Raw genomic sequence first — 25,376 nt, 5'->3', positions numbered from 1 at the left:
TGAGGGATGGCAGTGTTTAAAAGCATTAAAAAGCAGAACAGCTTCACAACTTCCTTGTTGCAGTGAGACAGCAGCATCAACAGGAGTCTGTAAGTTGAAACATCAACAAAATTACTACATTTTAAGTTTTGTAACATTTTACATGTTCTTTAATGAGACAACTCTAAGCTAATTATTTTTCTTATTTTATCACATTTTGAAATTCAGGATCTATTATCTCAGATACTATTTACATTTGTTTTAAAATGTTTTTCGAATCAGATTCTTCTTTTATGTTGTCTCTCAACTTTGCATATTTATTTAAGCATAATACCATTAATATAGCCTATATTTGACACTTTTCATCCACAGCTTGAACCAACCATGGAAACCTTTGGGGACGATGATCCTTTTTTAAACTTTGATGATTCTAATTATACATTCCCTGAATTTGACATTTTTACCCCTGAGATTCAACCAATCCAGATAGCGGCTCTGTTTTTCTATGCCCTTGTGGTCCTGCTGGGTGTCCCTGGAAATGCTCTGGTGGTGTGGGTGGACTGGGTTTTGTTATGCAACGCTCCGTCAACCCCCTCCATCTGGGTTCCTTCAACCTCGCCCTGAATGGCTGATCTCCTGTGCTGCCTGTCCCTCCCTCTGCTCATGGTCCCTTTAGCCCACGATGACCACTGGCACGTTCGGCACTCTGGCTGCCTGCACGCTGATCAAAGGGCGTTGTTCTACCTCGGTGATGTACTGCAGTGTCCTGCAACTGGTTTTGATCAGCGTGAGACCGCTGAATTGCTGGTCAGCAGGACCGTGTGGTGCCAGAACAACAGACGACCAAAGCAGGCTGCCTTCATGTGCGTCGCGGTGTGGTGCCTGGCGCTGATAGGCAGCATCCCCCAGTTTGTCTACACCAAGGAGATCGAAGCAGGTGAGAGCAAGCGATGAGTGCCTGACAAGTGTTACACTCCCCTCAGTGCAAAGATTGTCACCTTCCGCCCGCTTCATCCTGGATTCATCCTCCCGTTCGTGGTGGATTGTCGCCTGTCACTGGGTGGTGTCCGGGAGGGCGCAGCACGGGACTGACGCGGGGTCGCACTTAAAAACTCTCGCTCCAAGCGGACACCTGGAAGGTCATCGTCGCCGTTGGTCCTGAGCTTCTTCCTTCTGCTGGCTCCCCCTAGCAACATAATCGACTTCCTCCATCTGGATCTGTCCGTCGAAGTTCTCCCCCACAGCCCCCAGACTCTACATCGCACATGTTTTAGCCCATGTCCCCTCCCTGGCGTTACTTCAACAGCTGCATCAACCCGGTGCTGTTCGTGTGTTCTGGTCCGAGGCTTCAAAGACAGTCATGAACCGCTCCCCTGCGCAACATGCTGCACTTCATCAGCGAGGACCCCAACCGACCAGGATGAGCGTCGCCACCACAGACAACCAAGAGCTCCCAGCACCGGAAAAGCGATGATGACTAAAATCTGAATCAACTTTTGTACTGGATTTGACTTGACCAGTCACAACATCAATCTTGTGCTTCAAGCTGGGGTATTGGACATTGAAGTGCTGTTTCAAACCAGGCGTAAACTCTTATAAACTAGGGACTACAGTGTTTGTTTGTTTTTTTATAATCTTTTTACTGTAAATTAATATGTCCCCCCAGCTCATATAAAGAATGTACACAACGGGTGGTGTTTAGCTTCAGTTGGTTAGAGCACCCGCCCCCATGTGTAGAGGCCTATAGTCCTCGACTTCGAGTCCCCGCGTCGGACGGCCCTATCCTGCGTGTCATCCCCCCCACCCCCCCCCCTCTCTGCCTCCCATTATCCTGTCACACTCTGCAACTGTCCTAATCTAATAAAGGCATGAAAAGCCAAAAAAAGATATACTCTAAAAAAAAAGAAGAAAAAAAAAGACTGTAACATAAACAATCTGGACGAAACTGAATTTTTTGTAAACAGTTAGTGAAAAAGTTTGTTTGTACATTTTTAAACACATGTTCAAAAAAACTCAAAGTTACAATGACTGTTCAATCACAATTGAAAGAGTTGGTTTTATCGTGTCCACCATGAGACCAACTCCACAGTGGCTCTGCTCAAATCAAAGTGGACTAAAAAAAATACATAAGCCGCTCTACTAACACCTTCATGATTGTTTTTATCATCATCAAAAGAAATTCAGCCAGGGACTTATCTTAAGACTTTTGCAGACCTAGAAAAGGGTGTCGTCCATCATAATACTAAAAAAAGAGGGGTTCTTAAGAGTGTGATTCTACTGTCAAACAAATGTATCGTGGGAAGTTCTAATAATGCTGATCAGATCTACTTCAAGTATCCTCGTCTCGTATTCTGAATTCTGTTTATGTGAACTTTCAATTCATTCTCATTCATTTGAGAGTTTAAATAAATAAAAAAAACAAATTGACAGAAACAATGTGTGGCTCTGAGGTAATCAGAAAATAAAAAGAAGTATAGTGTTAGTGAAATTGTTTGAAAAACATAAAATAAAATAAAATAAAATAAAATGTGTTCAATTTTGATAGGTTAATGAAAAAAAAGAGTGATTTCACTAAATTGGTCAAAGACAGTCTGAGTTTCTTTGACCAGTCACTGAAGTGTTAAAAGCTCCAAATGCAAATATGTTAATAGAAGCTGCACGTCAGGAAATGTTGGCTAATCTACAAAGTGTGTCTCCACACTTGTTTTTCCACTCCTACTCACAGATATAATTAGATATCTGTCCTGTGTGTTTTGTAATTCAAGTCTCAGAAATTACGTATGCAACTGACATTGAATCAACATTATTATATCAAATAAACAATTCATAATTGGTTCATAAAACACACATTCAGGAGCAGATGTGATTGCATGCTTGTGTAACAGTGGCTAGTAGCACTGTTTATCTGACAGTTCCTTTGTTGACCACAAGAGAGAGCTAATAGCCTACCTTAATAAAGATCTGCAAAAGATGGTGGTTAGAGGAGACAGCAGATACAGACTGAATAGCTAAAAGCTTCAGTTTGTCAACTTGATGCACAGACATTTGTACTGTGGTCTGCAGAAGTCTATGAAATGTGAACTCATCTTCATTCAGCAATTTTTCTAACTTCCCTAATATTCATAGACAAACAAGAAAAATATCTTTTCAACAATTAAAGCAGAAGTAAGCGGAATATTTGTGTTAATATAAGTCTTAAATAGTTATATCTTCCGACAGCAATCACTTACATAGAGTGTTTGGACCGAAACACGGGTCTCTCAGTCACTCCGCTCTGCTCTGAGCCGAGGAGAAAACATTTATCGTATCCTACAGTTTTTATCCAATGAGGAGAGAGAACGGCATGCAGGGCTGTGTGTGCAGCCAAGGGACGCCGTGAATGAGGTGACGTAGGGACCGTAACTCGTGTTTTTTCCGACCTGTGAAGTCGTACCAGTTCGATCTGGTACGAGTTCACGGGTCGGAAGTTACGAGTGGCAGTTATAGCGCACTTTCACAGGTAAAACAGGTCGGAAAAACACGAGTGGGTTGCCTGGAACGCTACAAAATCGTAAGTTGTGACTTGAAGCTGTTTCAAAAGCCTGCCTGGAACGCAGCATTAGACAAAACGACCGGATCGCTTACTTCTGCTTTAAATAGTTATATCTTCCGACAGCAATCACTTACATAGAGTGTTTGGTCTGAAACACGGCTCTGTCAGTCACTCTGCTCTGCTGTAAGCTGAGGAGAAAACTTTCCTTGTATCCTACAACCTTTATCCAATGAGGAGAGAGAACGGCATAAGGGGGCGGTCCTCTCTGTGTGTGCAGCCAAGGGATGCGCGTGAATGTGGTGACGTAGGGCCCGAGGGCGGGGACTGCTAACTCCATCGGCTGACAAGAAGTTAGCCAAAACGATCGGATCACTTACTTCTGCTTTAAAGCAGATAACAGCGGCACGGCCGTTTCGGCTAATGCTGTGTTCAAGGCAGGCTTTTGAAACCGTAAGTTACAGCTTCAAGTCACAACTACGACTTGATAGCGTTCCAGGTAACCCGTAGCTCGTGTTTTTACCGTCCTGTTGTCTGTGAAAGTTCCCTATAACGGCCACTCGTAACTTCCGACCCGTGAACTCGTACCAGATCGAACTGGTATGACTTCACAGGAAGGAAAAACACAAAGTACGAGTTTCCTTGAACGCACCATGAGTTAGCAGCCCCCGCCCTTGTCAGGCATCAATTGGTCCTCGTGCTACGTCACCACATTCACGCGCATCCCTTGGCTGCACACACAGCCCTTCATGCCGTTCTCTCCCCTCATTGGATAACACTTGTATCCCACAAGGAAAATTTTCTCCTCGGGTTACAGCAGAGCAGAGTGACGGAGAGACTCGTGTTTAGGCTGAAATACTTCATGTAAGTGATTGCTGACGGAAAATAGGACTATTTAGGACTTATATTAACAAAAACATTCCACTGATATCTGCTTTAAGGGCAAAATGGCTTTATTTAACAACTACATTTATTCCAAACAAGGCCACATGATAGTATACAAAAACATATTTACAGGAGTGAGTTGGTCTGTATCCCTGTGTCACTGAATGTGTGCACTTTATTGTACTGTATGTGTGCATGCATGCACACATGTCCCTTATTATGGCCTCTAAAACCCATTCCTGACTCACAGATCTGTTCATTCAATATCAGTGGCCCTAAAAGCAGCTGACTGTGAGAGCAAGTAGACAATTAATACACGCATCAATCCACATTTTATAAGGAGGCAGAGCTTTGTATATGCTGTATAGGAAAACCTCACATAAATGTACACCATGATTCATTTGATTTTTCTTCCAGCACTAATGAGAGATGTTTCTCCAGGATGCTGGCTGAGGATAGGAGTCAGGACAACTCCCTGCTATTGGGTTTCAAATCTTACCACGCATTAGTAGTGCTTAATTTTATGCATCTGTAATTTCCAAATAATTTCAAAAAACTTTCCTTCTGGTTTAAGGGGAAATAGAGATACGGTTCAAATGATACTCCTCCAGTTAATGAATAGACCTTTATTTTCCCATAATATTCTATTGAAATATTTGCATGGGTCAATATGGAGTTAGAGAACCAGATTACATATTTCTCACAAGAAACCAATTAGAGCATATTTTCCCCAAATGTCTTTAAAAACAAAACAAAAAAAACTGTTGCAATAAAACAGTTTAAACTAATTTCTATAGTTTTAGCATTTAGCAAATTTCAAAGCTTATTGGTCTGACTCAGACTGCTGCTGTGAACTTGTGACATGTGTTTATCGAAGTTTACACTGTTTGATTTAATTGACCATAAATCTATAATGGATTAACTAGGAGGCCAAAAGATATCAAGAAAAACTGGCAGTATATATTCAGTCATAGCTTCAGTGTGGTCTGTGTCAAACATAACTTGGCATCACATTAACTGTCATCAGTTAGAGCAGAGTTATGCTCATTAGTCTAGGGTCTAATGGTGGTCAGGTACAAGATAAATTCACCAGATACAGGTAGAAGATCTCCAGCAGATCATGTCCATTAATGAACGCATCTCATACTGTAGTTAGAGGTAGGTCAGTTTGTAGTCATAGGACTAGGGTGTGTGGACATACATGGGAGTGTTTTAAAGCATTCAAAAGCAGAACAGCAACTTCCAAGCAACTGTGAGACAGCAACATCAACAAGCCACTGAAACTGTAAGTTGAAATATCAACAAATTTACATTTTGATTTTTGTAACATTTTACATGTTCTATAATACGATAATAGGTTTTTATTTTTCTTTGTTAGATTTGATCACATTTTGAAATTCAGGATCTATTATCACAGATACTATTTACATTTGTTTTGCAATGTGTTTCGAATCAGATTCTTCTTTTATGTTGTCTCTCAACTTTGCATATTTATTTAAGCATAATACCATTAATATAGCCTATATTTGACACTTTTCATCCACAGCTTGAACCAACCATGGAAACCTTTGGGGACGATGATCCTTTTTTAAACGCTGATGATTTTAATTATACATTCCCTGACTTTGACATTTTTACCCCTGAGATTCAACCAATCCAGATAGCGGCTCTGTTTTTCTATGCCCTTGTGGTCCTGCTGGGTGTCCCTGGAAATGCTCTGGTAGTGTGGGTGACGGGGTTTTGTATGCAACGCTCCGTCACCTCCATCTGGTTCCTCAACCTCGCCCTGGCTGATCTCCTGTGCTGCCTGTCCCTCCCTCTGCTCATGGTCCCTTTAGCCCACGATGACCACTGGCACTTCGGCCCTCTGGCCTGCACGCTGATCAAGGGCGTGTTCTACCTGGTGATGTACTGCAGTGTCCTGCAACTGGTTTTGATCAGCGTGGACCGCTGGATGCTGGTCAGCAGGCCCGTGTGGTGCCAGAACAACAGACGACCAAAGCAGGCTGCCTTCATGTGCGTCGCGGTGTGGTGCCTGGCGCTGATAGGCAGCATCCCCCAGTTTGTCTACACCAAGGAGATCGAAGCAGGTGAGAGCAAGCGAGAGTGCCTGATAGTGTACACTCCCCTCAGTGCAAAGATTGTCACCTCCGCCCGCTTCATCCTGGGATTCATCCTCCCGTTCGTGGTGATTGTCGCCTGTCACTGGGTGGTGTACCGGAGGGCGCAGCACGGACTGACGCGGGGTCGCACTCGCTCCAAGCGGACACTGAAGGTCATCGTCGCCGTGGTCCTGAGCTTCTTCCTCTGCTGGCTCCCCCTGCACATAATCGACTTCCTCCATCTGACTATCCGTCGAAGTTCTCCCCACAGCCCCAGACTCTACATCGCACATGTTTTAGCCCTGTCCCTGGCGTACTTCAACAGCTGCATCAACCCGGTGCTGTACGTGTGTCTGGGCCGAGGCTTCAAAGACAGTATGAACCGCTCCCTGCGCAACATGCTGCACTTCATCAGCGAGGACCCCACGACCAGGATGAGCGTCGCCACCACAGACACCAAGAGCTCCAGCACCGGAAAGGAGATGACTAAAATCTGATCAACTTTGTACTGGATTTGACTTGACCAGTCACACATCAATCTTGTGCTTCAAGCTGGGGTTTGGACATTGAAGTGCTGTTTCAACAGGCGTAAACTCTTATAAACTAGACTACAGTGTTTGTTTGTTTTTTATAATCTTTTACTGTAAATAATATGTCCCACCATAAAGAATGTACATAACGGGTGGTGTTTAGCTCAGTTGATAGAGCACCCGACCCATGTGTAGAGGCTATAGTCCTCGCTCGAGTCCCGCGTCGGACGGCCCTATCCTGCGTGTCATTCCCCCCCTCTCTGCCTCCCATTTCCTGTCACACTCTGAACTGTCCTATCTAATAAAGGCATGAAAAGCCAAAAAATATACTCTAAAAAAAAAGAAGAAAAAAAAAGACTGTACATAACAATCTGACGAAACTGAATTTTTGTAAACAGTAGTGAAAAGTTTGTTGTAAATTTTTAAACACATGTTCAAAAAACTCAAAGTTACAATGACTGTTCAATCACAATTGAAAGAGTTGGTTTATCGTGTCACCATGAGACCACTCCCAGTGGCTCTGCTCAAATCCAAGTGGACTAAAATACATAGCCGCCTACTAACCCTCATGATTGTTTTATCATCATCAAAAGAAACAGCCAGGACTTATCTTAAGACTTTTGCAGACCTAGAAAGTCTGTCATCATAATACTAAAAAAGAGGGGTCTTAAGAGTGATTCTACTGTCAAACAATGTATTCTGGGAAGTCTAATAATGCTGATCAGATTTCTTCAAAGTTTTATTCTGATCTGTTATGTGAACTTTCATTCATTCTCATTCATTTGAGGTTTAAACACTTGACAGAAACAATGTGTGCTCTGAGGTAATCAGAAAATAAAAAGAAGTAAGTTTTAGTTGAAATTGTTTGAAAAACATAAAATAAAATAAAATAAAATAAAATGTGTTCAATTTTGATAGGTTAATGAAAAAAAAGAGTGATTTCACTAAATTGGTCAAAGACAGTCTGAGTTTCTTTGACCAGTCACTGAAGTGTTAAAAGCTCCAAATGCAAATATGTTAATAGAAGCTGCACGTCAGGAAATGTTGGCTAATCTACAAAGTGTGTCTCAACACTTGTTTTTCACTCCTACTCACAGATATAATTAGATATCTGTCCTGTGTGTTTTGTAATTCAAGTCTCAGAAATTACGTACGCAACTGACATTGAATCAACATTATTATATCAAATAAACAATTCATAATTGGTTCATAAAACACACATTCAGGAGCAGATGTGATTGCATGCTTGTGTAACAGTGGCTAGTAGCACTGTTTATCTGACAGTTCCTTTGTTGACCACAAGAGAGAGCTAATAGCCTACCTTAATAAAGATCTGCAAAAGATGGTGGTTAGAGGAGACAGCAGATACAGACTGAATAGCTAAAAGCTTCAGTTTGTCAACTTGATGCACAGACATTTGTACTGTGGTCTGCAGAAGTCTATGAAATGTGAACTCATCTTCATTCAGCAATTTTTCTAACTTCCCTAATATTCATAGACAAACAAGAAAAATATCTTTTCAACAATTAAAGCAGAAGTAAGCGGAATATTTGTGTTAATATAAGTCTTAAATAGTTATATCTTCCGACAGCAATCACTTACATAGAGTGTTTGGACCGAAACACGGGTCTCCCAGTCACTCCGCTCTGCTCTGAGCCGAGGAGAAAACATTTATCGTATCCTACAGTTTTTATCCAATGAGGAGAGAGAACGGCATGCAGGGCTGTGTGTGCAGCCAAGGGACGCCGTGAATGAGGTGACGTAGGGACGAGGACTGTTATGGTGCGTTCAAGGAAACTCGTAACTCGTGTTTTTCCGACCTGTGAAGTCGTACCAGTTCGATCTGGTACGAGTTCACGGGTCGGAAGTTACGAGTGGCAGTTATAGTGCACTTTCACAGGTAAAACAGGTCGGAAAAACACGAGTGGGTTGCCTGGAACGCTACAAAATCGTAAGTTGTGACTTGAAGCTGTAATTTACGGTTTCAAAAGCCTGCCTGGAACGCAGCATTAGACAAAACGACCGGATCGCTTACTTCTGCTTTAAATAGTTATATCTTCCGACAGCAATCACTTACATAGAGTGTTTGGTCTGAAACACGGCTCTGTCAGTCACTCTGCTCTGCTGTAAGCTGAGGAGAAAACTTTCCTTGTATCCTACAACCTTTATCCAATGAGGAGAGAGAACGGCATAAGGGGGCGGTCCTCTCTGTGTGTGCAGCCAAGGGATGCGCGTGAATGTGGTGACGTAGGGACGAGGGCGGGGACTGCTAACTCCATCGGCTGACAAGAAGTTAGCCAAAACGATCGGATCACTTACTTCTGCTTTAAAGCAGATAACAGCGGCACGGCCGTTTCGGCTAATGCTGTGTTCAAGGCAGGCTTTTGAAACCGTAAGTTACAGCTTCAAGTCACAACTACGACTTGGTAGCGTTCCAGGTAACCCGTAGCTCGTGTTTTTACCGTCCTGTTGTCTGTGAAAGTTCCCTATAACGGCCACTCGTAACTTCCGACCCGTGAACTCGTACCAGATCGAACTGGTATGACTTCACAGGAAGGAAAAACACAAAGTACGAGTTTCCTTGAACGCACCATGAGTTAGCAGCCCCCGCCCTTGTCAGGCATCAATTGGTCCTCGTGCTACGTCACCACATTCACGCGCATCCCTTGGCTGCACACACAGCCCTTCATGCCGTTCTCTCCCCTCATTGGATAACACTTGTATCCCACAAGGAAAATTTTCTCCTCGGGTTACAGCAGAGCAGAGTGACGGAGAGACTCGTGTTTAGGCTGAAATACTTCATGTAAGTGATTGCTGACGGAAAATAGGACTATTTAGGACTTATATTAACAAAAACATTCCACTGATATCTGCTTTAAGGGCAAAATGGCTTTATTTAACAACTACATTTATTCCAAACAAGGCCACATGATAGTATACAAAAACATATTTACAGGAGTGAGTTGGTCTGTATCCCTGTGTCACTGAATGTGTGCACTTTATTGTACTGTATGTGTGCATGCATGCACACATGTCCCTTATTATGGCCTCTAAAACCCATTCCTGACTCACAGATCTGTTCATTCAATATCAGTGGCCCTAAAAGCAGCTGACTGTGAGAGCAAGTAGACAATTAATACACGCATCAATCCACATTTTATAAGGAGGCAGAGCTTTGTATATGCTGTATAGGAAAACCTCACATAAATGTACACCATGATTCATTTGATTTTTCTTCCAGCACTAATGAGAGATGTTTCTCCAGGATGCTGGCTGAGGACAGGAGTCAGGACAACTCCCTGCTATTGGGTTTCAAATCTTACCACGCATTAGTAGTGCTTAATTTTATGCATCTGTAATTTCCAAATAATTTCAAAAAACTTTCCTTCTGGTTTAAGGGGAAATAGAGATACGGTTCAAATGATACTCCTCCAGTTAATGAATAGACCTTTATTTTCCCATAATATTCTATTGAAATATTTTGATGGGTCAATATGGAGTTAGAGAACCAGATTACATATTTCTCACAAGAAACCAATTAGAGCATATTTTCCCCAAATGTCTTTAAAAACAAAACAAAAAAACTGTTGCAATAAAACAGTTTAAACTAATTTCTATAGTTTTAGCATTAGCAAATTTCAAAGCTTATTGGTCTGACTCAGACTGCTGCTGTGAACTTGTGACATGTGTTTATCGAAGTTTACACTGTTTGATTTAATTGACCATAAATCTATAATGGATTAACTAGGAGGCCAAAAGATATCAAGAAAAACTGGCAGTATATATTCAGTCATAGCTTCAGTGTGGTCTGTGTCAAACATAACTTGGCATCACATTAACTGTCATCAGTTAGAGCAGAGTTATGCTCATTAGTCTAGGGTCTAATGGTGGTCAGGTACAAGATAAATTCACCAGATACAGGTAGAAGATCTCCAGCAGATCATGTCCATTAATGAACGCATCTCATACTGTAGTTAGAGGTAGGTCAGTTTGTAGTCATAGGACTAGGGTGTGTGGACATACATGGGAGTGTTTTAAAGCATTCAAAAGCAGAACAGCAACTTCCAAGCAACTGTGAGACCGCAACATCAACAAGCCACTGAAACTGTAAGTTGAAATATCACCAAATTTACATTTTGATTTTTGTAACATTTTACATGTTCTAAATACGATAATAGGTTTTTGTTTTTTGATCTTTGTTAAATCTGATCACATTTTGAAATTTAGGATCTATTAAAACAGCTATATCCACACATATAATGTTATCCCTCTACTTTGAAAAATTATTTAAACATGATACTAAATGTTGTATATTTTTGACAACTTTTTCATCTACAGCTTGAACTAACCATGGCATCCTTTGGAGACGATAATCCTATTGGTAACTCTTCCCAGTTGTATGAATCCAATGACACATTCACTGGAATAGACATTTTTACCCCTGAGATTCAACCAATCCAGATCGCGGCTCTGTTTTTCTATGCCCTTGTGGTCCTGCTGGGTGTCCCTGGAAATGCTCTGGTAGTGTGGGTGACGGGGTTTTGTATGCAACGCTCCGTCACCTCCATCTGGTTCCTCAACCTCGCCCTGGCTGATCTCCTGTGCTGCCTGTCCCTCCCTCTGCTCATGGTCCCTTTAGCCCACGATGACCACTGGCACTTCGGCCCTCTGGCCTGCACGCTGATCAAGGGCGTGTTCTACCTGGTGATGTACTGCAGTGTCCTGCAACTGGTTTTGATCAGCGTGGACCGCTGGATGCTGGTCAGCAGGCCCGTGTGGTGCCAGAACAACAGACGACCAAAGCAGGCTGCCTTCATGTGCGTCGCGGTGTGGTGCCTGGCGCTGATAGGCAGCATCCCCCAGTTTGTCTACACCAAGGAGATCGAAGCAGGTGAGAGCAAGCGAGAGTGCCTGACAGTGTACACTCCCCTCAGTGCAAAGATTGTCACCTCCGCCCGCTTCATCCTGGGATTCATCCTCCCGTTCGTGGTGATTGTCGCCTGTCACTGGGTGGTGTACCGGAGGGCGCAGCACGGACTGACGCGGGGTCGCACTCGCTCTAAGCGGACACTGAAGGTCATCGTCGCCGTGGTCCTGAGCTTCTTCCTCTGCTGGCTCCCCCTGCACATAATCGACTTCCTCCATCTGACTGTCCGTCGAAGTTCTCCCCACAGCCCCAGACTCTACATCGCACATGTTTTAGCCCTGTCCCTGGCGTACTTCAACAGCTGCATCAACCCGGTGCTGTACGTGTGTCTGGGCCGAGGCTTCAAAGACAGTATGAACCGCTCCCTGCGCAACATGCTGCACTTCATCAGCGAGGACCCCACGACTAGGATGAGCGTCGCCACCACAGACACCAAGAGCTTCAGCACTGCAAAGGAGATGACTAAAGTCTGATCAACCATGTATTGATTTTGACTTGACCAGTCTCACATCAATCTTGTGCGCAAGGCTGAGGTTTGGACATCTACGTTTTTGTCTAGTAGTCCTAAACTTTCTTCAAAAAGTGTACTCATGCTGATCAGATTTCTTCAAAATCTTAATTCAGATTTGTTGTGTGAACTCTCAGTAATTAATTTTTCACGGATCAGGGATGGTTGCAACATATTAAACACAGATTAAATTTCACTCATTAACTGTTGCTTTTTGTATCAATAAGCACAGTATTGCTAAAATATGCATTGATTTACAATAATACTAGCCTATAGTATTATTTATTTATTTAGTAATATTTAGCCTATCAAAGAACAGTTGGAGGCCTTGAGTTAATGGGCAGATGTTACTGGTGGTATGAAAACTCAATAGCTCAGTGTACTACAAGAACAATGTAACAATTCTGCAATACAAAATATGTTAATTAAACATGCATTCTACTTTTAGATGGTTTATTCACTATCAAATACACTGAACTTTTTTGTCCAATAGAACAACAATAGTCACTCATTTTCTCAACAAGTTATGTTTGGGTATCATTTTGTTTATCTTTAGCATTAGTCTCTCATGGTCTAATTGGCTGTTCTGTTCATTACGAATAATAACATAGATAAATTGTGCCTATTTTGAGCAACTTTTTTTTTAATTTTTACATTTTGCTTATGCACTTGCATATTTAAAATAAATTCTTGAAATTCAAAAACAAAACTGTTGTGTGGTCTGTTTTGATATGGCTGCTTAGGGGGGACAGTTGCAAGAAGTTGTTGCAACTGTCCCCACCCCAACATCATAGCTAGACGTAGCCTATAATTTAATCATCAACAAAACAGTGTTTTGAGTTTAAACAAAAAACTCAAAAACCCTTGAGATGATTTGCAAGTGAAAATAGGTGTGTCCATGGATTACAAATCAGGAAATGTTGACTAATCTGTAAAGTGTGTCTCAACACTTCTGTTTTTATTCCTACTCACAGATAGATATCTGCCCTTTGTGTGTTGTCATTCATGTGGTCAAAATTGAATCAATATAATTATATCAAATAAACAATTATTGCAATTATTATTGCCATGTTCATGCACAGATGATGGTGATAACGTGCTTGTGTAACAGTAACAGTAGCAGCACAGTGGTAGTTTATCTGACAGTTCCTATGTTGACCACAAGAGAGAGCCAATACCCTACATAAAGATGGTGGTTAAAATGGACAGCACACTGAATTTTAAATTGAACAGCTAAAATAAGCTTTAGCTTGCGTAATGTAAACTCATCTTTCATTCAGCAATTTTTCTAGCTTCCTTATATCAATATTCAGAATTTTCATAAAAAATGAAAAAAAAAAAGTCTTAATATCAATATTAAGGGCAAAATGGCTTTATTTAAAAACTACATTCATTCCAAACAAGGCCACATGATGGTATATACAAAAACATACATATTTACAGGAGTGAGTTGGTTTGTGTCTCTGTGTTACTGAATGTGTGCACTTTAATGTACTGTATGTGTGCATGCATGTGCACTGGTCCCTTATTATGGTTTCTAAAGCCCCTTCCTGACTCACAGGTCTGTTCATTTAATATCAGTGGCCCTAAAAGCAGCTGGCTGCAGAAAAGAAAGAGCAAGAGAACATTTTCTAAAGAGGCAGTGCTTTGTATGCTGTATAGGAAAACCTCACATAGACATAGATTTACACCATGATTCATTTGTTTTCTCCAGCACTAATGAGAGATGTTTCTCCAGGATGCTGGCTGAGGACAGGACAACGCCCCGCTGTTATGTGTCAAGTCTTACAACACATGAGTCGTGCTTAATTATATGCATCTGTAATTTCCAAATAATTTCAAAGAACCTTCCTGGAAGGAATGATGTAATTCTATACCGATCCCAGGGAAAATAGAGATAAGGTTCAAATGATATATACCTTTAGTTGATGAATAGACCTTTATTTTCCTGTAACATTCTATTGATTCCCCTGTAAATATTTTCCTGGGTCAATGTGGAGTTGGAGCACCAGATTACATATTTATCACAATCAGAAATGCAAATTTATTTAAAAATATGCAACAATGAAACAAATGTATCTAATTTCTAGTGTTAGCATTGGATTTTGAAGATTTTGACCGTGTATTGTATTGAACTTGTGACTTATGTTTGTCTAGCACTACACTGTTTGAATTAATCAACCATAAATCTATAATTGATTAACTGTAAGGCCAAGAGACATCAAGAAAAAACACAGTGTAACTTGGCATCACATCATCTGTCAGTCAGAGTAAAGTAATGCTCATTAGTCTAATGTCTGATGGTTGTCGGGTACAGATAAATTCAACAGATACTGCAGGCAGAAGATCTCTAGCAGATCATGCCCATTAATGTAAGCATCTCTCACTAAGAACATATTGTAATTAGAGGTAGGTAGGGTATAAAGACTATAAAGACTTGAGATGTAGCAGCCACAAAGTTGCTTTGACAATGACTTTAAAACACAGTAGTAAAGGTTATGGATTTGATCAAGTCCTCATACAGTGGTCATGACTTTGAGGGACCCTGAGCGGAATCGGAGGATCTTCTTCTTGAGAGCATGAGAGGCTTTGATCTTGACAAAGGCTTTCGGTTGTGAGGTGGCGTTTGCAGTGGCTTGTGGTGAAGGTGTGGACGAGGAAGAGGTAGAGGCAAGGCGTGGCGGCAGCTGCTGGGGCCATACCAGCCCCCCACTCTCATCCGAGTCACTGGACAGTGAGCTGGAGGCTGGAGAATACACCTCGCTCATGCTGGACTCGGACTCGGCGGGGGCAGCGCCAGCGTAACCCTCCTCTCCCTGACAGAGAGGCGCTCTCTCCTGAAAGTCTGGGTGCCAGCGTTCGGTGTGCTGCTGCTGCTGGTGGTAGCTCTGGGGTTGGGAATGGGAACACGGGTGACCATAGCGAACTTTCCGAGGTGGTCGTCTGGTGTGCGCCTGCCCCGAATGGGTCTCTCCCTCATCCTGGCTGAGCTCTAGGTTAGAGCACCAGCGTTGGCCGTGGCCGTCGTTGCCCACCTGTGGTCCAGTGCTCTGAGCGAGATCCCCTCTGCCTTGGTGCCTCTCGGTGGTGCTGTACCGGCGCTCGGGCAGCACTCGCTGGCTCAGGAGGCTGTTTTCCGACTGGGATCGGTTGGTTTTACTGCTTGATTTCTTCGATCTCTGACGGTCGTTGTGGGTCTTCTTAGAGTTTCTAGATTTGGAGCTGGGGTGCTCAGGAGAGGCAACACCTCTATTGGCCTTAGGTTGCTCAGGGTTGTAGTGTCTGGGGGAGCGCACAGGGGCATGGCAAGCTTGTCCTGGGATATACTGAGCACTTACTAAATTGTGCTTGCGATGAATAGGGGGTTGTGCATGGAGATAATGCTGGGGGGATGAGGACTCACAACAAAGGTCAAGAGCCCCAACACCACAGTTGGGGTCCAGAGAGGGCAGAGGTGATGGTAGCCTCTCAGCCAGAGAGTGCGGCCTGGACTGGGGGTAGGGCAGAGCCAGATAGCAGTCCTCCTCCATCGACAGGGCCTCACCTCCACAGGCCTCCCCCTCTAGCTGGTCACAACCCCAACTTTGACCAGTAGCGTTTGCCAGAAGGTCAATGTGGGGCTGAAAATGGGGGTCAAGGAGGCGTTGCTCCATCGTAAGAGAAGAAGTTCTCCTGTGTAGAGAGCTGTGTCCAGAGGCGCTGCAATATGGGGGGTCGGGGCTCAGGGTGGTGCGAGGCTGACATGGTCGTGGTGAGAGGGTGTGGCGCTGGATGAGACTTAGGATGTAATTCTCAACCCTCAAAGCCTGTTGGTAGTCTTCCTCAGTGATCTGGTCCTCTGCAGGCTGCTGCTGCTGCTGCTGCCAGACTTGGTTGGCTCCACTAGGGTCCCACTGCCAGCCGTCCGCCACTGTCCCCTCCTCAGCGATGCCCTCCAGAGGTGGGTACGGGGCGGAGAAAGAGCGGGGGAGTGTGGTGCGCAGGGCTGGCATATCCACTTCTCCATTCACCATGAGGGGGTCTCCTTTTTACAGAAAACAAGACTGTTGTAGGCCAAGGCTAAGACGAATATATCTCTTGAACAAGCATTTACACCATGGTTTTATTTTGGTTGTTGGGATCAGTTTAACTGTCAGTTGGATGCATTTTGCCTGGGGCTTAATAGTGTATACTGCATAAAGCTCCAACTGCACTTCAGAAACACAGATTCAGTATGATTTCTACAAGTGTAGTTAGGATCTTAATGCTTAATGTCACTTCTAATCTATGTCTTGGTGCATGTATGTTTTCCTCCCATGGGATATCACATCTTATTAAAAGATATGTTTATGCTCTGTGGTGTTTGTAGCTTTTTCTTTCCGCTTGATCTTTACCCCATTCCCTGATTCTCTGGCTTTCAACAACCAGTATGATGGCGAGTCAGAAGAGGCCAGAGAGGAATAACAAATCCACTGTCTAAAAAAATTGGATTAATACATGTTGTTGTGTTTCTAAAATTATGTACTAAAATTTGGATTGCTTCACTTACACATAGAACAGGAATGGTCTGTGTGACTGTCGCTACTTCTGAGAATGCATGTGTGTGCAGGTTTAAGTGCACCTCAGTATTTCCAGATCTGCTAATTTTCCTTACCCACAGACTTTGGTCTGTCGTTGGTGTAATTCCAGGAGGAGACGGTCTCCGCAGACTCGGTGAAACAAGACCTTCCTTTGGGTGACTGACCCTCACTCGACTCATAGAAACCTAAGAAAAAGTGCAGTTAGAGGGAGGAGAGATGACTATCTCATTTGTTATAGCTCACTGACCATTCCAGATGTCTAAAAATGTGCTGCTAGATGCAGGCAGCGTCTCACCACATTTCACAAATAGACCACAAAACAAAATTACAAGCAACTGGAGCATGAAGGAACAATAAGAGCAGAAATAAATTACAAAGTCTTTGCAGGCAAGCAAGAGAAAACATGGGTTCTGTTGTATGGAGCAAAAATTAAATGAAAAATACATGCTCTCTGGCTTTGTTGAAAGTGAGTAAATCACACGATGTTGTCATTAAGAAGCAAGTAAAGATTTAGAGCTGTGGGCTCACCAGAACTGGGCCGACTGTCGCCTGTTTCTCCTTGAGCGGCATCATAAGAGCCATCGTCCGTATCGATCCTCAGCTCCCCCACCTGCTGTTCCAGCGCCTGCATCAGACCCCATGGTGAACTCTGGAGAGCACTCTGGAACACAAACACACACACATGCTGTTTTCTTGCTGTCTGTATTTGATTGTGGCGCTTTGAGAAGTAATTCTTAAGTAGATGGTAAGAAGCAACAATCAGCGATTTCAACAACAAAGCAAAAATTTTCAAACAGACCTTGCAGCCAAATTACTAGTCTGCAGATTTGCTAATGACAGAAACACAGCTGTGAATCTTTCACTGCTTGTTTCTCCAGCTGCACCGACACTCGTTATCATCTGTCACCTGCTGAGATGAGCTCTCAAATTTGGATTCTAGTGTTTCATAGATGATTTGAAGGGAAGCATAAAAGAATTAATGTTGCATTTTGTTATCAGCTAATGACTAAATTGTAATAATTTGTGGGAGTAACTGTCATTTGGGTTTTTGTGCAGGAATCTTTTTCTTAGCCAACAGATTTTTTTTTTAAAGAAAAGAAAAAAAAGAAATGACTCAAATGATGCAAGACAAACTGTCAAAACAGATGAAGAAACTTTTACTAGTTACTAAGATAAGAACGTGGCCATCACAGGTCACCACTGTGCACAGCATCCATATCTGTCAGAGGCCTCTCTTACATAAGCAAGCAAGCTTACAGAGGAAGCAGTCAGTTGGAACATGAATAATTCAAGGGTCTGTGAAAGGTTGGGGGATGTTTCTTCACGGACACGGACACGGACACACACACACACACACACACACACACACACACACACACACACACACACACACACACACTGCCATACTTGCCATATATACAAAGAAGATGTGTATATAGCACTTATAATCACAGCCTAGCCCCCCCCCCCTTCAAATAATAGAGTAAAAAAACCCACACACTCTCAGTTCTGCTGATTATATAATTTTCTCATATCTGCTAAACTTCTACTCGGAATGACTTGGTCTCACTACATTATTGTCAAAATTGGCTGCCAATTGGCTGCCACATGTGTTGAGGCTATAGTCCTCACTGCAGGCAGCCTCGGTTCGAATCCCGCATCGAGCAGCCCTATCTTGCATGTGATTTCCCGCCTCTCTGCCTCCCAATTCCTGTCTCTCTCTCTCGACTATCCTGTCCATTAAAGGCAAAAAAGCCCCCCAAAATATATACTGTATATACAAATTGGCTGCCATGAAGACAGAGGACTACACACACATGTACACACACACTCCCAGTGTAATTGGACATACTAGTTCTGTCAGCGAGACAATTTGCGCCAGTCTCATCTTCTGACACTCGGACTAACATCTGCAGACACTTGCACGCATGCCTGCCTGCATGGTTTAACAAAATACACACCCGCACACATACAAACCTGCACACATGCACAAAAGCACTTCATTTTGCCATTTGTAGAAGTGATAGGCCGACTGTTGACACTCAAGGCTCGTTAAGACACTTCATTACAACAAGACAGAGCGTGTCCTCACAACAAGGTGACACTTTTCACATTACAAACCTTCTATGATGGAGCACCTGTCAGGCTGTTGCTGCAGTCTCCAGCACTTCCTTTGTACAACTGTGTGTCTTTGCCAATAAAACACTGTCTATGGAAATGTAGGGAGTCCTGGGGGGGGGGCCTATGTGCAAAATAGCTGATGCAAATCATTGGAAAGCACTGTTACTGTCATGCTGCTGGAAAGCGCTCTCAGCCATGACTGCATTAAGGCTGTGGAGATGACAAAGTCGGCCTGTCAGTCAGTCAGTCCACTCCTGAAATATCTCGGCTTCTATTTTGATGGATTGCCATGAAATTTTTTATTCATTTAGTCATTCTGCCCAGAGGAGAAACATCTGCTGTCTCAGAAGATTCCTAACGTCTACCCTAGTGCCACCATAAGGTTGATGGATTACTTCATGGGACAGACATTCAAATTCACCTCACGATGCACTGTAACAACTTTAAAGACCTCAACTTTTCATCTAAATTAGTTTCAACATCTGATCAAAACTATGGATATTCTTTTGTTTGGTACTAATTAACAAATAGTACTTGGTAGACATTATTCCAGGTAAACATCAGCATGTTACGCAATGTTGTTGTTATTGCTGTTTACATGCTGACATTTTAATTTAGCTTAACTTCTCTGAAAGCACCATTACAGCCCTTTAGACCTATCCAACTTCACACAATACAAAGGTACAAGGGAAGGGAATCAAGAAAATATGGCTGCCTCATGTCAGTCAGACTTTGTTGTTCAATGTAAATGAACCCAAATGTCACAGATATTGTGCAACAGCGTCAGTGGACAGTGCTTCAGTGTTATGCTCTGAAGCCCTCAACATGGGAATCTTTGACGTCTTTTGAGAAGTGAATATGGCAAAAAGCACAGAGCCTCATAATGAGGCTGTGGACTCCTTTGTCTTAAAGGTCACACTGTCAATTTTCCTGGATGAAATCCCATTTGGTCCGCCTCCTCAGTTCAAGCTTAAGAAGAATTTCACGTGTTTGTCTTTGAACAGTTTAACACTATAGTCCAATTTGAACCCTTCTGAGTATGAACTTCTCATTCATTTGCTTCAATCAGTGTTTGCGCTATGACTCTTTTGTCTAAATGTGGTCATAATGCAAATGGTGCTGAGGGGCAATTGACCCATGCTAACCTATGCTTCCCACACAACCTCTTCACCCCAAACACTGTCATTTCTTTTGTCCCGACATGGGTCCTTATTGTTTCACTATAAACAAAGCATTAGCATCCCTACATCAATATGGTCTTGTGTGGTGGAAACGGAGAGTAGGGAGCTTTGTCTCAGCTGCTGGCGCGGGGTAAAGAAATGGTTGGGAGGAGGAGAGACTATTGGAAATCAATAAATCAATGGATGCTGTTTCACTCAATTGATTGCTTACTACCATTTTTTGGCCATGCCCGCAAATGAACACACATACACACACTGTGGAAGCCAAGATGCAGCTTATTAAACTATAATGCTGCGGGGAATAGGCAGACCATTGTGGATGAAGCAAACCAACCAACACAATAGTGTGGCTTTGGTGACGGTGTGGCTCCATTATTAATAGTCTCGCCCTGGTTCCCTGACACTCCGCACACTGTATCATTACTGTTTTACGGCATCCCCTGCCTGAGGCTGTTGGGGGATGGGGAAGACGGAGGACACGGTGCAGCCACCCTCACCTAGCCATTAAGCTGTTCGGCTGAATGTGCAACACAGCTCTTTCAGAGAAAGAGAATGACCAGCAGGTGAATCCAGGACATTTCTGGCTGATTTCTCATTGATAGTACCTGTTGAGATGACAAGTCGAAGACAAAAGACATTGCATTTCTGTCTTTCAAGAGTTTTTTTTTCGACCAGAGAGGATCAAAAATCTAACATAAACCATAAATCTAACATAAATCTCAGCTTCTGCAAAGGGAATTTTGATCTGTAGACCAGAACCCAAAGCAGTAGCTGGCTGGCAGCTTCTTTAAAACCACTACACGAGTATATGGAAATCTATGGGACGGGTTGCACAAGGCATGCAGCCGCACTGCTGGACCCTCTATAATTAAAGCTGTGTTGTGACTGGCTCCACACAGTCAAGGCTGTGGGAGGCCGGAAACACACTCAAGCACACACAAATACAAACACACACACACACACACACATACACACAAGACACCCTGCCCCCAGTTCCACCGCTTGATTGAACCACTGATCCCTTCTTTCTTCAAACACACACACACACGCACACACACACACACACACACACACACACGATTAATTCTGATTTGACAGAGTATGAGTTTGCACACAGACACACACTTGCACACATGCATTAATGCACAAGGTGTTTACAAAACCATTGTAGATGGCAGTCATTAGCCTGCTCTGACTCTGTGCTCAGTGCACTGTGGCTTGCAGGCAGGGCAGCGGGGTGGACTGGCTGTGAATGGAGTCTCTAAAGAGAGACGTGCACAAGGCTGCAATCATGTGACTGACAGCTCTGGGACCAGCTCAGAGTCCACCTTGTGCTTTTTCTGCTTGCAAACGTCAATTGGAAAACCTGGTTTCTTGTTACCGATGCGTATACTTGCATGTATATTTCCAGCTGCTGATGTGCACAAAGAAGCCAAAGACTGCAGACATTTGAGATCTTTTTTTTTATGGCTGTGTGGCAGAACAAAGCAGAGGGAACCATGCAGTGATCCATTCGAGTGATCAGTCACTGCTGAGTAGACTAACAGTGCTGCACTCTCACTAATGACGTGCTGCTGTTTTAACATGAGGACACACAACATAGTCGATGATGAGTCACTACTTCAGCAAAGGTGCACAACAAAGGCTCACATGCCAAGAAAGACAAACCTCAATTTCCCTGAGGGTAACCTCCTAAGGGATTAATAAAGTACTATCTATCTATCTATCTATCTATCTATCTATCTATCTATCTATCTATCTATCTATCTATCTATCTATCTATCTATCTATCTATCTATCTATCTATCTATCAATCATGTTTAACATTTCATCTAAATCCACTATGTCAATTCAAAATATTCAGAAAAATGTTCAAATTGCTTTTAATATTAAAAGCAAACTTCAGGGCACCGGAGATTTCCCACAGCAAACACCTCTGCACACAGATGAATGTAAGTATGTCACATGCTCATACACAATTCATATATTCTCCTCTACTTTCTGCAAACACACACAGCAGGGCGGCTGCAGGGAGGTCAGAGCCTCATGCTTTCCCAGCTGCTGTCTGGCGTCCCACAGCTGTCAACACCTTCAACACCACACACTGTATCCAGGAGAAAAGGCCACTGAGACAGTCTGGGGCCACATTCATGTTCAAAGACACACGCACACGCGCATACACACACGCGCACACGCTGGCAGTCTCACGGGTCAGCTGTTTTCAGTGTTGCACCGTGAACTATACATTTCGGGGACTTTAACCTACATGGAGGATGAGATTGGGGGGATTGGGGCTCGGACGCAGATGGTGACCTGATATGATGAAGACTCAATTTGAGACTTCAATTAAGAATCCTGAGCGTCGGAGAGAAAATACTCTCCAAGGAATTTCCCGTGTAATTACACACACGCTTGGATAAGCGGAACAGTTAATAAACATCGATCCGACAGCGCCGAGCTGCAGAAAATGAAAAACGGGGAGAAATAAGCGGCACTGTGGGGGAAACGGTTTGTCACTTCCTCGCTGGCCTTGAAAATTGCTGTTTCCCGTCAAAGAGAGAGAGAGAGAGAGAGAGAGGGGATGAGGAGCCAGGTTGAAGTGACAGCTTCACCATCACCGGGGGATATGAATTTAAGAGCTGGAACGTGTGGCACATGGGAAACACTTGGCCTTGCAAACTGGCCCTGTAAGCATCCTATAATCTCTTAGGCAAAGATAAAGCTCTGTGCCCACATCGTGCCATACCCAGGATGACGCCAGCGTCCACGGCCACCTATGCGCCTTATCCTCAAGCAGGGGCCTCGGTCGGCATCATTAGTATTCTGCTCCATATGCGCCTATTGTTAGGCCCCCGGCGGAGGAGAGGAAAGGAGAGGAGAGGAGAGGGAGGGGTGGCAGAGGGGGAGAAGGAGGTGTGAAGAGGAGGCGGCTGATTTAATTTCTTTTTCACTCTCCTTAATAATGGCTTCCTATTGTAGCAATGTTGGGACAACGTGCGGGCTGCACAAGAGCAGCAACAAAACTCAAAGACCGCACAAATGTAACAGCATTACCAAAAAATACAGTTAAATATAAGTAATCAGAAAGGCTGTCACATTGTTCAGTGATGCGTAAAAGTTCACGCAGGGGCTGAGGGATGAGATCCTGCCGTAGCGATGCTGTCACACCCAAACTTTTATTCGTCTGGATTAACCCAGTTTTTTTTATTCTCATGTTAATTCTGGCACCGCGCTGCGTCACAGCGGAACGTATTCGGCGCAACTTGGGGCTGAGCTCTGCACGGGAAAAAGCCAATATAATCACGTATCTCGTAAAAATGTTAGCTGCAACATCAACACACAAGCCGGAGGAATAATTCATCCCTTTATGATCTGCAGAGAGCACAAATAAGAGCTTGTTAAGTAGTAAAACCTACAAAAGTCCATGATGAGGGAACAATGGGCCATTAAATAGTGGGTCTGTGCCACAAACGGCGGGTGCTCCACCCCCTGATTTCGTTACCCACAGGCATAAATCTCAGCCTAAAGCGCAGAAACGCATTAGAGCCTTTCAAACGGAGAGCCTATTAATCAAGTTGGGTAACTTTTTTTCGCAGATAGAGGTCACGTCTACACAAAAGGCGCTGCCCAAACCAAGAGTCCATGCACCGGTCAAACGGATTACAATGAGGATACGCTGGAAAGGCTTTTCTATTCAAAACTATGTACATGCATGGGGTAAAGTGGGGTTCAGCGCAGGGTGGGGTAACATTGGAAGAGCCGCCGGAATCCAAACGAGCAGTAAAAGACGCTCAATATAAACTTCTTACCAGCTGTCGCCTCAGTGTCAAGTTTTCCTGCCCCCAGCTGCTGAAACACGCCAGCTCTCCTCTGGAGCTGTCCTGGGGCAGGAGGTCTACCAGAGCCAGCGCCCCCAGCACAAGGCACTCCTGCCTCTGCTTGCGGAGCTCCAGCTCGCACAGCCCGGCCAGACTCGCCTCCAAGCGCTCCTTGGTCCGACTGCGCTCCACAGTCACCGGGAACGAGAACGCACGGTGCATGACCCCGCAAATCCCGGGATTATCTGCACAATGAAAGCTAATTATTTCCCCTTATTTCGTATTTCGCATTCACCCACTTTGCCCAGATTTACGAGGGCGTTCGCAGGCTATAAAGGGCCATGCTGCATCCCATTCCGTGTGATAGTACGGTTGCCTTGGAGCAGCATGGTCTCTCAGACCTTCTATGCGCTATACATTTTCTATTTCGCAGCTGTCAAACGCAGCAGCGGAGCTCCGCCCTCTGCGACCAGCCACGGCGAGAAAGTGGGGAGTCTTCCGCCCCCTTCACAAATTCAATCTCAGCCTTCATTGGATGTGAGGGTCTGGCAGGGCGCAGCGCGTAACACTGTCCCATCCCCCTTGATTCATTACAGTGACGCGTCGACCTCACCCATCCTCTCATCTCGGCTGGGACTAATGGACTACTCCGGGGGATGGTTATTTCTGGGGAAAATAGCGAAAGACTGGGAATTTATGACCCTGAAACGATTTAAAGTCATAATGAAGGAGCAGAGCAAGGGGGGCAACAACCAAGACCAGAATGCGACACTGGGGGAGAAAGCTGTAAAATACAGGAACCAGCAGTTAAAGGATGGGCTATAATGTGAAGACACTGCAAATGGCAACAGTACAACAATATTTCAGGGCATTGTGAAGTACGTATAGTCTGTGGCCACATCATTTAAAGTGTTGTTTAAAAACGCCAGTGGAATACACAGCTTTTACAGATTTGACTTAATTATCCCTGCACCATTATGCTTGCTTTTTTTTTTTTAAATGACGATTTAAGCAGGAATCCAGACTATAATAATCTCCAACTCCAACTGCACACAAAGTGTAAAAGCTTGGCAGTGACTTCATCTACTGTGTCATATTTGAGATTTCCCTACCACACATTAGTACCTCGATAACTTCTTTACACAGGTTAAGGCCTAATGTTGTCAATTTAAAGTCCAAATAGCAAAGAATCAGCAGAATTTACAATATGGTCAATACTCACTTTAAAATATATATA

General features: G+C 43.6%; 3 protein-coding genes and 1 pseudogene across 4 annotated transcripts; 3 read left to right on the top strand and 1 right to left on the bottom strand.

The window, feature by feature from the left end:
* The first annotated feature begins 66 nt into the window (after positions 1-66).
* LOC146975861 (C5a anaphylatoxin chemotactic receptor 1-like) lies at positions 67-1,467 on the top strand (annotated as a pseudogene).
* A 4,180-nt stretch (positions 1,468-5,647) lies between these two features.
* LOC146975859 (C5a anaphylatoxin chemotactic receptor 1-like) lies at positions 5,648-12,479 on the top strand. Of its 2 annotated transcripts, none has more exons than XM_085795201.1 (2): positions 5,648-5,678; positions 11,364-12,478. In XM_085795201.1, the coding sequence occupies exon 2, from the start codon at positions 11,376-11,378 to the stop codon at positions 12,423-12,425; it is 1,050 nt and encodes a 349-aa protein (XP_085651327.1). In that variant the 5' UTR covers positions 5,648-5,678; positions 11,364-11,375; the 3' UTR covers positions 12,426-12,478. The 2 variants fall into 2 exon arrangements, with proteins under 2 accessions (XP_085651327.1, XP_085651328.1); XM_085795202.1 differs by lacking the exon at positions 5,648-5,678 and adding an exon at positions 11,118-11,132 and having other exon boundaries at positions 11,364-12,479.
* On the top strand, positions 5,946-7,687 carry LOC146975860 (C5a anaphylatoxin chemotactic receptor 1-like). The gene has a single exon (XM_085795203.1). It carries the CDS (start codon positions 5,952-5,954, stop codon positions 6,990-6,992), a length of 1,041 nt encoding a protein of 346 aa, XP_085651329.1. The 5' UTR covers positions 5,946-5,951; the 3' UTR covers positions 6,993-7,687.
* Positions 12,480-13,836: 1,357 nt separating the features above from the next.
* dact3b (dishevelled-binding antagonist of beta-catenin 3b) lies at positions 13,837-24,582 on the bottom strand. Its single transcript, XM_085795200.1, has 4 exons — positions 24,131-24,582; positions 17,548-17,680; positions 17,094-17,204; positions 13,837-16,484 (listed from the first exon to the last, which is right to left on the bottom strand). Exons 1-4 carry the CDS (start codon positions 24,359-24,361, stop codon positions 14,977-14,979), a joined length of 1,983 nt encoding a protein of 660 aa, XP_085651326.1. The 5' UTR covers positions 24,362-24,582; the 3' UTR covers positions 13,837-14,976.
* Between the last annotated feature and the right edge of the window lie 794 nt (positions 24,583-25,376).

Source organism: Trachurus japonicus, chromosome 13 (assembly GCF_045865225.1).
Source record: "Trachurus japonicus isolate A0001 chromosome 13, Traja_1.0".
Lineage (NCBI taxonomy): Eukaryota > Metazoa > Chordata > Actinopteri > Carangiformes > Carangidae > Trachurus > Trachurus japonicus.
The sequence above is the reverse complement of the archived record's forward strand: the minus strand, read 5'-3'. Positions and strand labels throughout refer to the sequence as shown.